Genomic DNA, 14,383 nt, shown 5'->3' on the forward strand with positions numbered 1-14,383 from the left:
GTATATGCCCAGTCCCTTGAGCCGAGCAATCCCCTTGTCCAACGTTCGAATTGAAAAACAGTTGAAAGATTTTAGTCCTTCTAGGCGCCAGATACTTTGAAGATCTCAAGACTACCATATAAATCAAATTGTGAGGGTAGACCGGTAATGTGGCGAATGAAAGTTTACTTCGTAATTTCGTGCTCCTCTATGCAACTTTTTAACTAATACTTTCAAGGGCTATTCAAAAGGCAAATTTATGAATCATGATTAACTAACTACACCTTGATAGATCAGTTGAGGGAGTCTCTTCATATCTCTTAGAGCAGACAACAACAATGATGAGGCCAAATGAAACTTCGATGATCAGTTTAAGGCATGGGAACAACAAAGAAGCTAGTGGTCTACCAAGTGAATGTAGTAAATTGAGGGAGAGTGGTGTATTGAGAGGTTCATATAAACTACGGTGTTAAGGAGCCAGAAAGATAGCTTTGCATCTCCTCTGCACAACGACGAGTCAGTCGATTTTGCATGTCTTTCCATTTAACATCTAGACCCAGAATGTCGCCTAAGAACCAGAAGGCAATCATCATCAAAACTGCTTGTGAGCATGAAAGTCAGGCTCCGGCTCGAGCTGACAAGAGTGTTTTAGAAAACATACAAAAATGTCTGAACCGTGCATAAAACGCCAAGGCATCGGAGGCAGAAGCCAAAACCGTGCTCTTCATATCTCAGAAACTCATTGCCAATGATGATAGAAGCAACAAAGCGTGCTATGGTGGGCGGAGTATCGTTCGCATTGAAAAATTCACGGGCTCATCGCAGAGGGTTGTGAGAGAGGCTTTTGTTGAGAGAGTGGTGACGGCAATGTGCACCTTCTTTGACGGCAAAAGCTTTTCGACTTATTTTGGTATATCTGTGGAATCTGAATCTAACTCTATTCCAGAGCCGTTACCTGGGCAGGAAACGCCATTCTAGGCCTGTGGTTGGCTGAAACCGGGTCCAAAGCGGGTCCACTGACCCAGGTAACAAAGTGCGACGTTACATAATAGGCCTCCTGCATAATAGGCCTCCTGCATCATGTGCTTCCTGCATCGTGGGCCTCCCGCATCGTGGGCCTCCAGCATCGTGGGTCTCCTGCATCATCTGCTTCCTGCATCGTGGGCCTCCCGCATCGTGGGCCTTCCGCATCGCGGATCTCCTGCATTGTAAGCCTGCTAGTATTTAGCTCACCGTCCTGATTCAGTTGAACTTTTAATACCTTTTCTAGTGAGCGTACATGAGCTTCACCGGCTTAGAAATGGCAGACCTCACTAACGCTTCACCCAATTTAGGGTTGAATGTTCTAGTTCTTATAATAGAAAGAGAAGAGACAAGGAGGACTGAACGAAATATGACTTCTCTTCCCTCTTCAACCAGAAGTTCTAGTGATGCTAACCATGCATTATTGAAATATAAGGCTTCATATGATACTAGTAGCAGCTTAGAAGCACCGACATAAGCGGAATTGACCGCATCATAACGCAATGCCGGATATTTAGGATACCGCCACTTTTTTTCCAGGCATATCTGAATAATATTTCAGCCTGAGCCATCGGTATTTTCCTACAAATATCTTTTGGAATAGCGAAATGTGTATTTTCTTTTGGTATTAGGCCTGCCGCATACGGGTTATAGATCTGCATAAGCATAGAGAAAAAGAATAGAGCAACCTCCGGAGGGTGCTTTATCATTATAATCGACACTAATAAGTCAAACTCTCCTGAAACGATGGGGACGTATGGTAGGGTCGGGCAATCTCGGGGCTATCTGTGGGCGTCTGGCAGGCCTTTCGGGGGGCGGAAAATGAACTTTATGTATGGCCAATCATCTTTGAGTTTGCTATGGCTGTGATAAGCTTCTCTCAAGAAGATATCTTTCCTCTAAACCATGACCATCATGAGAGATGCTAATGTATGACTGGATCGGCGATGATGAGCTAAAAACTTCTGCGCGCTGACAATGTTGTCAATAGTACCGCTATGACCAGCACTGTACGTAGTGGTGAAAGCTATTGCTGAATCAGGACTAAACAGAAATCGTCTGTATCAAGGAACATTACCTGCGGGATTGAGGTAGCCATAAGTACTAGTTGAATCGCAATTCATGCAGGAGGCCACTCATGCGGGAGGCCATCCATGCAGCTAGGCAATTGTGCGATACTTTTGAAGTCAAGCAGTGAAAATTACTTAGTAACCATTTGGTATAAAGCAAAATTTCTTGCTTCTGGCCGGCAGACTTAATACAGACTAGCTCTCTATTGATCTAGTCGAGTGAAGCTAAAAAAAACATTTTAATTTCGTCATGTCAAGATTTTAACCTGTGATTACAGGCCTTCCAACAAAGCGCTGTATTGTACTCACCGCAATTACAAACTAGAAGACCACAGCTGTTAGAATTAGTGACTCGCTATAAAAGCAAGCCATAGAAACTATACTGAGAAAATATTCCTTGAGAGCATAACTTCAAAATGTCCTCATCTATGTGTCACGAGAACCGACTTGGTATGTCTCTGAGGAAGCAAACTTTCTTGCTCCCACAGCTCATTGAAAAACATCTGAGAAAATTCTAATGACTTCAAGATCAGGACTTGACATATCATTTAAGTTTGCTGAAATTTGACAAATCAAATGATGAATGCGAAGAAGCTCTCCTCGCTCCCATGTTGACAAGCGTAGTGCTCAATCAACCTGCACTGGCTCCATTGCAATATGGGCTTCTGGGGGGTGTGAAGGAAATTGAGACACCTTATCAGGTTGGCACAGAGATCCAAGAACTGAAAGACGATCCCCGGTTGTTTTTCAATGTCTCATCTCCATCTAGTGTGTTTATCTGCGGATCTCAGGGTTCTGGAAAGAGTCACACACTTTCCTGTCTTCTTGAAGGATGTTTGATCTCCTCCAGAGCTGGGAGGCTTTTAAATCCACTCACAGCGGTTGTTTTTCATTATGACACATTTATCTGTGATAATGGTGGCTCACCCTGCGAAGCTGCTTTCCTGGCGTCTAATCCAAACATCAAGGTCAGAGTCCTCTGTGCTCCGACCAATCTCCGGACCATACAGGTAAAGTGTCCCCATCGCCTACCTTTTACATTGCTCATGATGCCATAGGGAACCTACTCAAGATTCAACATCAAGGTAGAGCCTTTACAGATAGATCAGTCCGACTTAAACACTAAACGTATGCTGGATCTTATGGCAGTCGATCGAGATAATGGTGCAGTTCCATTATACTTGCATACGGTACAGCGAATCTTGCGAGAAATGAGGCTATTACAGCAAAGCGCAGGGTCTCAGTTTAACTATCAAGATTTCAAGAGCCGAATTCTTTCTTCAGGACTTCTGCCGGGTCAGCTTGAGCCTTTGAAACAAAGGCTAGATACACTGGAGAGCTTCATGGCACCCCAACAAGCAGGCGCAAGTTACCAGATGAAAGGGAAGTCCGCGAAGAAGAACGCAGGCTCCAGCTGGACCCCAAAGGTAATTTCCTTCAGCATTATTCCAGTCATCTCAAAGTCTCACTATAAATCAGGCCTCACAATTGACGATCGTTGACCTTTCCTGTCCGTGCATCTCACCCGACACGGCATGCAGCCTCTTCAACGTCTGTTTTGGGATTTTTATGGAACAGGAAACCAAGATTGGTAGGATTGTAGCACTTGATGAGGCTCATAAGGTGCGACTTACAACTGAGATCGTAGTTATGTTGACATTAACTGGCTTTCAGTACATGAAGGATTCTGTCGAGGCGCAAGGGTTCACAGATACTCTGCTCTCAACGGTTCGATTACAACGTCACCTCGGTGCCCGAATTTTGGTCTCGACGCAAGAGCCAACGATTTCCAGTGACCTACTCAGTCTGTGCTCCGTCGCCATTGTTCATCGATTCTCATCGCCGGCATGGGCACACGCACTGCAAGCTCATGTGGCTGCGGCAGCCTTGAGTTTGCAGTCAACAAAGGAGAACCAAGCACATCATGATCAGGAGCCGCTTGGGATTCCCACAAAGCATTCCATCTTCCATCGAATTGTACATCTTCAAGTGGGTGAGGCCTTGCTCTTCTCACCTAGTGCGGTGATCAGTGTTGCAGCTAAGCGAGACAGATCGCTTGACGTAATCAGGCTCGGTTCGGGCTATATGACAATCAAAATTAGGGACAGGCTTACAGAGGATGGTGGGAAAAGCGTTATTTCCTCTTAAGTAGGTAGAAAATTACCATTCAGATGGTGGGCCAGGTGTCTCGGGAATCCAATATAATTTTTTTATTGAGAAACAGCTTCCTCTTCCGATACCAGCTTGTACAACTAATTAATCGGCTAGGGCCAAGAATCTTGGCCTCCCGCGCATGGCCACTCTCGTGGTCGGCAGGTGTCACAACACTCGTTTCTATGCTACCGCCGGCGCTGACGCAGATCGCTCCGCAAACCCAATGCCCGGCACCGTGTTTGACCGTAGTATTTCCGAGACCTGACACCGGGACTGTTCTCTCCAAGCTCACTCGGCTCTTGAGGAAACAACTTGTCCTGCCCACTACTTCACTGTGGGGGATTTTTTCCGCCTGTAAATTAGCGCCAACTGGGGCAGCTGGGACAGTAGACACTCTGCCGAAATTCACTCAAAAAATGCACTATCTATTTGCCCGTGCGAACAGGGTGGTTATTGTCTGCCCTCCAGCTTACTATATGGATCTTGTCTTTACACGAGCCCGATGCTAGAGCTCTTCGACCATATTCCCTCTGCGACCCCAGAGAGTAGTATTGTGAAAAGTGGGAAAAGTGAGAGCGAATGGATGTCAGAAGCCTGATAGTCATCTGATCATTGTGCATTCTCCAGTGAAGGATACCATGTTCTACATTGAAATGGTTGTTGCTAGGACACATTGTAACGATATCTACAAGGGATTGATTTACTTGAGTTTGGGACATCTGTTTTGGCTTTGGTTCTGCGTTTCGAGACCCCAATAATTGAATGAAGATGGTCGCTTATTGGAATGATATGCACTTCATCCCACTGGTCAAGAGTTTACCTCGGACGTGTTATCCGAATCCCATCTGCTTGCTAGGCTCGTTGGCAAAACACTGTTGACATTTCCACCTGGCTCTCGGAAATTGAGGCACTTCTCGCCCTCCTCGTGCTCGATTTCAAACCTGCCATTATCCACACTACGAGCAAAGGATACTATCATGTGTAGCAAGCTGGCAAATCTGGCCAAAGCTGGCTGTTGAGATTCTTCCCAGAGCTTCAATTCTTCACGCATGTCCTGAATCCGAACGTCTTTGAACTTGCCGAACGTGTGATACGCGAGAACAAAATTGGGGATTTGCCGGACCAATAGCCGAGGCAGCTCTTCTTCAACCGTTTGAACGTCCATCTTCTTGACAGAACGCGTTTTTAGGTCAAATACCGCCCGTTGTGGGACATGGTGACCTCCCTTAGAGACCTTGAGTGTCGTTAATTCGGTATCTTTAGTGGTTAAACGCACGCCTGAAATCGTTACTTCTTCAATAGATGACAAAATATCATTTACTTCAATATCTCCAGTCTCAGAAGTGTGATATTGCTGGACCTTTGAGTCTTCGGGGATCAAGTCGGGTAGGAAACCGTCGACCTCAAAGCGCACTAAGCAATTTATGCCAGCAAAATCGTAATTGACCAACCGCTGATGGGACACGGACCCTTGGACGAGGGCACTCCACGTAATGTATGCCTTGGGAAATGTATGTCCGTATCCCCGGACATCTGGGATGGTTTCAGTGGGCGAGTTTTCCCTTCTGATGAAGAAGACTGTGTTGCCGACTACTTCGACAAGCAACCTGAAAGACTGGGCTCTGCCACGCGCAAACCGTAATAGACTGCCAAATGTACTCCCGCAGCCAATTATATCAACATTTCTCAGGCAGAATTCTGTTCTTTCCGTCAATAATGCTTGGATCATCGGCTCGAGTGGGTAGATGGGATATCGTGCAGCGTTACCGTCACGATAATATTGGCCGGAATCCTCTCGCAACTGAGTAGGCTCAGGAAGAGGTGTCCAAGCCGGCGGTTCACCTTGCAGAAACTTGTTGATTAGTGACCATGAAAACTTTTCTGTTCAGTAGGTTTCCTCACCTGGAACGACGATATGATGATTTGCCCCAGTGATCCAATTGTAGGATGTCAGATACTGGCTGTTCGTAATGTGGGCCCTATTATCCCCTTGACTCGCTGAATCATCAAGGTCCTCGGGTTGAACTGTTGCAACAATTTCACCCAGCGGTGGAGGTAAAGTTGCGAGTACAGTACGCCTTCGAGTTCCCCCATGAGCTCTCCTTCTCTCCCCACCTCTCCCATACGGACGCCCCCGTTGGTTCATTATGTGTATCTGGATGATAATGGATGAAAAATGGATGGAGGCACAAATCGTGCAAAACACGAAAGATCTGGGGCGATGTGGTGGTGGTTGAAATAGAAGCAAATGGTGGGAATAAATACAACCTGAGCCACTTTTGGGAGTTTTGCAAGCGTTTCTGGCAAACACTTACTTTACTGAGAAATGGTACGAGTCGTTTGAACACGTCATCTCTTTCTTTCCCGGATTGGCTGGTCACACTGTTCACCTAGACTTATGCCCGTGAGTGCTTACGGGCGCAGCTACCCATGCATGCACTTCGAACCGGCTGACCCAACGAAACAACAATTGGACAGCAATAGTGATGCCTGCATTTGGACTTCTCACTTGTTGCAGTTCTTTTGTTGTCAGAATTGAGTGAGGAGAATATCCACAGCTGCCGTTCTGCTCGATCCCAAGGCTTTTTCCCCCTGCCCGCTCTTCGAGTTGATTTATAGTAGGAGTTCCTTTCATTTCTTGCAACCATCAAACACTGAGTATCATACATCTTATACCTTTCTCACAATGACTCAAAGTATGAGATCGGACCGGCTGGCCAGATATTTTGGAGCTGTCCTTCATGGAACGCAGAAGGTCCAGGATCTCAGTAGCTTCAAGCGGCTCATCGCAGCCATTCTCGACCAGAAAGATCCCTGCGGTACGTTTGAGCAACTCATCCTGAGCCCAAGCGCCCTCAGCGCTCTTCGGATCGGATTGAGGTTCAACCTCACACCCGCCTTCATCAACGGATATACTGCGAAGTTCATCCTTCATTTCATATGTTGGACGCCAAATGGAGAAAGTCGCCTTTTTTGATCCCTTTTAGTTGACATCAAGACACACCACTGTATTAATGCTACCATCGCTGCTTAAAATATAATCATCGGCGAGGCGATGAATTCGGTGACTCTTCTGTGAATAGCAGACTTCGATTACCACTCCTGGGTATCGAGCCTCAACGAACTCTGCGGCGGGCCCGTCACCCCTTTGAAGCACCCTGAGTTGAGTCGATATTGATGATGATGATGACGATGACGATGAATTCATTTTCCCGATGTAGCTCGCTCTAAATATATGCTGCTACGCGGGAGTGCTATCGGGCCCGCCAACAGCTGAAAGGTGGTTACCAGCCCACTGGTTGACTTAGGGGGGCTCATGATTCGAGCCTCTTCTTAGCCATATCGAATGCAGAATTAATATAAGACAAAGGAACGCAGACTGCAAATGTTCAACCGCTTGCCACTGGCAGATTGCCAGTATGAAAACGAACGTTCCTGGTCCTCACCGCCTTCGCTGGACCCTTGCTCCACTTCTCCTGACCCCCAACTCTCCCCTTGTCTCAGTACTCAGCTGCCGACAGACGCTTGCGCGCTCGTTTGATTCAAGGGAGTACAGTGGATCTGGCACTGCGCTCCTAACGGGCATTATTGTTCTCCTTCCGTCACACTGTTTTTACGGGATCATGGTTTCTCTACCTCTTCCACACCGAGAGCAATTGGATCCACACCACCAACCCGTGAGGGCCCAGTAGGACACGTCTCTTTCCCAATGTCGATGTAGAATTGGTCGGAGAGAAGAGACTCGTCGATCGTGCTGCCCCAATGCTGGGCAAACTCCTGCATCATACCGTCCCACGTGTTGGCTTTGGTCAATGTCTTCAAGTTTTTGCCTTGGACGAGGATAGTCACGCCTGAGAATTGCTGAAGCTCAGCGCTCTCGATGGTCTCGAGAATACTTGCCCACATAAGCGCGAGTGCATTTGGCTGGAGGAAATAGAATAGAAGCTGCTGCCGAGCGACTGGATTCACTCGCTGTGAGCGCATCTCAAGCCCCCGGGCCGTAGCATTCAGCCGACTGTGGTCAAAGCTAGCAGGATAATGCTGGACAAGCGAGCCATCGTGATGGCGATAGATTGTAGGGAGGAGTATCTGGTCTATCCAAACCCGAAAGTCATCATCACGGAGGCGACTGGATTGCTGCTCCTCCCGGTATAGCCGCGGGAATAGGAAGTAAAGAGAGATATCCTCAAATCCGACTAGCCGCCCAAATGTATAATGTGGTATCATATGCACCGGCCGTCGGACGTGATGAGCGCGACCATTGGCTCCAATGTATTGGATCGGAAGAGGATCAAGGTGTAGACCCGAACGAAGATCAGAGACGGGCGTCTGAGTCGAGTTCCACCGCACTCCAAGTTTAGCCACTGCTAGGCTGTGCGCAAATCCCACGATACTATCGATAGCAAAAGTTACCGCGGTCGGGCGTTCCGGCTCATGGTCGGCAGCAAGGCAGAGGTGCACTGGACCTGCGTCAGGCGTGGCTGAATTGATCCCAGTATAGATCTCCCGTTTTCGGTCTACATTGGTCTGTTCTGCTAGGTTGTTCTCACGTTTAGTCATGGCCGCCACGCTTAGAACGTCTGGATATCCCCCATCTGCCTGAATCTGGTCCATTTACTTTCCTGGGCCAAGATGCTCCGTATGCCACATTTGATGCTTACTCTCCTGTTGTGTATGGCATTGGTGGCAGCAGCCATAGTGCTGTTGGTGTTGGTCAGTGAGAAACTGGGCCAGTTTATAGATATCACTAGCTGTGTTGGTTCTAACGTCTTCTGATTGCTTAGGAGCTAACACTACAAATGGGTTGGTCACTTGGACTACACTTTCAGTCGCCGCAACAGTAGGATCGGCCTCGTCTGTCCCTTCTTTTACATTGTCTGGCGATATCGCTGAAGTAGGATCGTAGGCTATATTACTCGTGGGATCTAACGACACCTCGTTATCCACCAGCGGGATATCAAGTACTAATAGTTCCTGTGGTCCAGGGTCAAGGCTAAGTGGTGGCAGAAGTTGCCAGAAGTTGCTCAACTTCAGTGGCGATCGAGACTTCTCCGGGAGAAAAATAGGTCGACAGAGGCTCATTGATATCAGTAGATAAAGGCACTGCGGTAGAATAGTACTGATCGAATCGCTGGGCTCGATGCACAGCGCGGGTAGACTGACGGTGGTTTCGCCGTTACGTGACATTCGATACTTGTTTGTCCCTAGCAGATGTATACGTTCGTGGTCGTCCTATTCTTCGCGTTGGAAAATCTGATGGTGCCATGATAAGTAGGTGCAGGAATGCTCAGTACTATAGTCCGTGACAGAAAAGGTCTCTTTTTTGAAGGGTGATACAGATAGGGCGCGTAGAGAGATCTCGGCAGTATAGAAAGCGAAGCTATCATAATATCGCTGATAGGCACGCTAATGTTCTGTAAGAGGTTTAGTTTTGACCACGAATATTCAGAAGGGTTTAGTGTATACTTAGATAAGCGCTTCAGCATGGATAATGATCAGATTCAACCGATCACAACTCCTTGGATACTCCATTTAAAAAAACACAAATTACCTGATTCTGAATGCCAGGGTATTAAAGCATAGGTACAGTACAAATTTCAGGTCTATATGGCTGTGGTTGTGGTGAGTCGAGTTCGAGTACTCCGTACGGGTAGCTCCTTCCCGGGAATCTGCGAGCTTGCGTGGTCAAAGCTTGTTTGCCATTTGTAGAGACTTGGGTGCACTCGATGGCTCAACGTAATGTTTGGCAAGGGCATTCCAGTGTTGGAAGCCCACACTTTCTGGATGCGTGGTAAACTAGTCTTCAGCTCCTGTGCTTTCCTGCGTTGCCGTTATCTTGCACAATCTAATCTTAGACGAATAGCAATTAAAGTTCCGTATCAGAGCTTCTGTGAAGCACCTAAGGATAAATATTAGTGAGAGTCATGATGCAATGATGATCTCAATATCTTCTTGAAGGTGAAGGACAACCTCCTAAAATTAACACACTAAAAGCGCCGATCTTTTGTCGCATCAAAAGCTGTTGCTTGCTACACTCTCGCATCTTTAGATCTTTGGATCTTCCAATATATCGATAACGTGAACAAGCCAACCGAGCTTATAAAGGTACGTTGTGACCATCCAAAACCCCTCACCATAAGCAGCGTTGATCGTGCCAACAATCATGCCTATTTTCACATGCACGGAGCATGGAAGAGACTTCCGAGACCGTCATGAGGTGATTGAGCACATTCGAGGTTGTCATGTAGGCTTTATCAGGCGGCCCGGTCGTCCTGGGGACACTGATTCGCATGGACATATGTGGTATTGCTTTGAGTGTGGTTCGCGGACCTTCAACGATCACCGGAGCTACGATTCCGACAACGCCATGTGGGGACACCTTGCTCAATCTCACAATGATGTGTTCGATTCTATCATGTGGTGAAATGTGAATTAAGTTTGCTCCTGCAGCCGTGACTCATATTCGGAAAAGTGATGTTTGCTCAAACTATAACGATGATGAAGAGAACAAGTGCCGAGTCAAGCAACGTAGCATTTATGGCAGGAGCACGCACTGTCCTTGAACGAGGATAGAAAGGATTACAATCGAGTGCTCATGTCATTTGACAATAGAAGATCTTTTTCTAAAGATGTTTAAGCCTCTGCAACTTAATGCTGACTGATTTGCAGTTTATCGAGCTGCAATTACCCCTTGGTATAGGCTTATCCATCGAGGAGAGCCAGACCCGGATACATCACAAGCCAAAGATTTTCATTCGCTAAGTTCCTACGACAGTCCCTAGAATTTCAGAGTTACATGCATCAAAAGTCAGAATAGCTCGATACCCAATGCCTTGCCATGATAACCAAGCGATGGATTGAATGATGTCAATGACAATAATATGTAATTTCTAAAGTTGAAAACGGATTGGGTTTAGGGGTTTGTCTGGTTGCAACTTTAACACAAAACTTTATCGATCGACATTTCACACAGTATATACTCAAGACTCGTTCGTATTACCTGGCATAGCGAGCATGATCAGCTTTTGTCGTACTATACCTTTTTATGACGTGATACAATAATCATGTATACAGGGTATATAAGGATGATCACATCATAGCAATCAATTGTTATATCGTTCACTTACGACCCCAGATTCGTCCCAATAGATTTTGGGATCAGGGAAGTTTTTCACCGCTGATAACACAATATGGCTATTTATTCTTCCGGTGGAGATCAAGGCCTAGCCGACCCAGTGTTACTTGAGAAGATCGACAAACTTTTCGCCTTGTAATATTGGAAATTACATCGACCTACCCCAACTAGTTGTTGTGGGGGACCAGTCAAGTGGCAAAAGCTCTGTCCTGGAGGGGCTTACTCGACTGGCATTTCCGCGCGACAGCGGCCTGTGTACAAGATTCGCAACTCAGATTATATTTCGCCGGTCCAAAGATAGTGAAAGAAGAATCACGGCTTCCATTATTCCGGACTCCGATGCCGAGGATGCATATGCATCGAAATTGAAGGATTGGAAAGGCCAAAACCTACAATCTCTTGATCCCGAATCATTTTCTGTAATGATGACGGAGGTACGTGGAAAGCTGACATCTATCTATTGAGAGGCGACATTGACATCCATTCATAGGTTCATACCCTTATGGGAGTCTCTCGTTCAAAGGATGATGGATTGCCTACGTTCTCTAAACACGTATTGCGGGTGGAGATTTGCGGTCCGGAAGAAGATCACATTAGTGTGATTGATGTTCCCGGAATCTTTCGCAACGTAATACCCGGAAAATCCACGAGCGAGGACAAAACAATGGTGCGCAACATGGTACAGGCATACATGAGAAATCCTCGCTCTGTATCATTTTGACAGTGGTGCCAGCAAACGTTGATATAGCGACTCAAGAGATTGTTGAGATGGCCCACGAGCTTGATTCTGAGGGTGAGAGAACACTTGGAGTTCTGACCAAGCCAGACTTGGTCGACAAGGGTGCAGAGGAAAAGGTCATTGATCTCATTAGGGGCAAAGATATGCAAGTCAGGCTCGGATGGGTGATTGTCCGAAACCTTGGACAGAGCGAATTACGTGGAGGCGTACATCGAGATGCAGCTGAAGAAGATCACCGCACAAGGCACCCTTGGAGCGTTGTTAGCCGTGACTGTTTTGGAATCGATGCACTGAAGAATCGTATTCGGGTGATTGTGACAGCCAATGTGCGCCAGGCCTTTTCATCGGTAAGTTGCCATTGCCCCTTAGACGAGAGCCTTAATTGAGCTAACGATAATATTCAGGTAAGATTCGAAGTTAGTAAGAACCTCAAGGCCCGCCAAGTTGGCCTTCGGTCTCTTGGACCGGAGCGGAACACAATGGAGCAGCAAGTGCAATACTTGCTTGGAATTGTTTCCTCGTTCCAGAATCTTACCATGCAAGCACTGGGAGCAAGCTACAGCTCGAATGATGCCTTTGAAAATAGCAACGCTCTTCGACTAGCTACTGTGGTTGTTACAAGAAACGAAAGTTTCTCAGAAGATCTATCCCGGTGGGGCCATTTGATCGACTTCAACAGTGCGTTGCCCCTACAAGCCAACGCTAGCGACATTGCTGTTAAACATCCAATGTCAGAGAGACAGCTCTTGTCCTCAAGAAAAGTAAAGAACATTTCGGAAATCCAGGAGATTCTGCCGGAGTCATCCGATGTATCCCCTCCCTTAAGTCATGATATTTGCTCCTGGATAGGCGATGAATACCGCCAATCGAGAGGCTTTGAAATTGGAACATTCAATCACGTTCTTCTGTCGAGCTTAATGAAGAAGCAGTCATTGAAATGGATATCATTGGCGAATGGATACATCGGTGATATCATCACCATTGTTCATGCCTACATCGCCAACGGACTGAGACAAGTTTGTACTGACAGAAAGGTATCTGAAAATTTGCTTTCTTTTTTGATGGACAAGCTGCTCGAGAGATACCAAAGTGCGATTGAGAAAGTTGATTTTTTGCTTTTTGTTGAAAGATCAATAACACCAATGACGCTAAATCATTACCTCAATGATAACCTGGAAAAATGGTATTTGCTCGCAGCATACTGGCAGTTTTCATGATGAGCTTACAAGCCACAGTCGCCAGAAACGCGCAAACTCGATACAAGCAAAGAAAGCATTCGACAGTCCAGAGGGGAAGGTAGTGCGTGTCAATGATCTGAATCATCACCGGAATATGGGTAATGCCGAGCATGCTGTCCAAGACCTTCAGGATATCCTGGAATCGTACTACAAAATTGCGCGCAAGAGATTTGTTGACAATGTTTGCATGCAGGCAACAGGATATTATCTAACGCAAGGGCCAATTACCCCGTTGGGTCTGTTATCGCCCTCTCTGGTCAGCAGTCTGGACAGAGAACAGCTTGATTCGATTGCAGGAGAAGATTTCACATTGAAAAGGAAACGTGACCAGCTACATAAAGAAATAGCCGATCTCTCTAATGCAAGAGATATTTTGTTATGAGCGTTGTTTGAGGCTTCAATTTATTTTTCAAGCATGTCAAATGAGGTGTGACCGAAAAGCTTTTTCATGTGGTTTTGCTGTTGATATGCAGTTTTCAATTATCTTAATCAAATCAGTGCTTCAATTGAACAACGTAAAATACCGGAAGGCTAAATATATAACATACAAATGTGGGACTGTATATTTCCGTGGTCTTTACAAGAATCGTACCTTCCAGTAAGGAGGGTATTTTAACAATAATAATGGAAACTTTTGATACCTCATAGCATTGTGGTTCTGAGCCTAGGAGCATCTCTTATATGCTCGGGCGCTTAACTCGTGCGATGGTTCAAAGCTTTCCCTCACGATTCTAAGGCTGCTAGGAAAAACTCACTAGATAGGAGTTCACATAATAGCTAAACGCATGCAATAGATTGATATGTCCATTTTCACCATAATACAATCTTAGTCAATAATATATCCCATTTATCCTTCCCTTCCTTTGCCTCTTGTATCTGATTGACAAGCTGGCAAAGCAGTTCAACATCAGATATCTTCTGTAAGAATAAAGTCACTCCTGGTGTATATTTTGCCATGTAGAACTTCACTTCACACATGCAGCCAGTGCCATATTCACAGATACGGTCACGACATTTGAAGCTCAATATCGAGACGACACACTTC

General features: G+C 46.1%; 5 protein-coding genes across 5 annotated transcripts; 3 read left to right on the plus strand and 2 right to left on the minus strand.

The window, feature by feature from the left end:
- Nucleotides 1-2,488: 2,488 nt before the first annotated feature.
- On the plus strand, nt 2,489-4,220 carry N7511_011292 (uncharacterized protein; the record flags this gene model as incomplete). Its single annotated transcript, XM_057133669.1, has 4 exons — nt 2,489-2,522; nt 2,601-3,082; nt 3,131-3,499; nt 3,525-4,220. 4 exons carry the CDS (start codon nt 2,489-2,491, stop codon nt 4,218-4,220), a joined length of 1,581 nt encoding a protein of 526 aa, XP_056978626.1.
- Nucleotides 4,221-5,034: 814 nt separating this feature from the next.
- Nucleotides 5,035-5,955, minus strand: N7511_011293 (uncharacterized protein; the record flags this gene model as incomplete). The annotated part of the gene is made up of 1 exon (XM_057133670.1): nt 5,035-5,955. One exon carries the CDS (start codon nt 5,953-5,955, stop codon nt 5,035-5,037), a length of 921 nt encoding a protein of 306 aa, XP_056978627.1.
- A 957-nt stretch (nt 5,956-6,912) lies between these two features.
- Nucleotides 6,913-7,203, plus strand: N7511_011294 (uncharacterized protein; the record flags this gene model as incomplete). The annotated part of the gene is made up of 1 exon (XM_057133671.1): nt 6,913-7,203. One exon carries the CDS (start codon nt 6,913-6,915, stop codon nt 7,201-7,203), a length of 291 nt encoding a protein of 96 aa, XP_056978628.1.
- Nucleotides 7,204-7,847: 644 nt separating this feature from the next.
- N7511_011295 (uncharacterized protein) lies at nt 7,848-8,786 on the minus strand (the record flags this gene model as incomplete). Its single annotated transcript, XM_057133672.1, has 1 exon — nt 7,848-8,786. One exon carries the CDS (start codon nt 8,784-8,786, stop codon nt 7,848-7,850), a length of 939 nt encoding a protein of 312 aa, XP_056978629.1.
- A 2,676-nt stretch (nt 8,787-11,462) lies between these two features.
- Nucleotides 11,463-13,720, plus strand: N7511_011296 (dynamin family protein; the record flags this gene model as incomplete). Its single annotated transcript, XM_057133673.1, is given in 5 exon segments — nt 11,463-11,795; nt 11,852-12,040; nt 12,058-12,447; nt 12,505-13,283; nt 13,336-13,720. Coding segments are annotated over 5 exon segments (2,076 nt in total), but the record flags the coding sequence as incomplete, so codon positions are not given.
- Between the last annotated feature and the right edge of the window lie 663 nt (nt 13,721-14,383).

This window comes from Penicillium nucicola (assembly GCF_028828085.1).
Source record: "Penicillium nucicola strain IBT 29836 chromosome Unknown utg000013l, whole genome shotgun sequence".
Lineage (NCBI taxonomy): Eukaryota > Fungi > Ascomycota > Eurotiomycetes > Eurotiales > Aspergillaceae > Penicillium > Penicillium nucicola.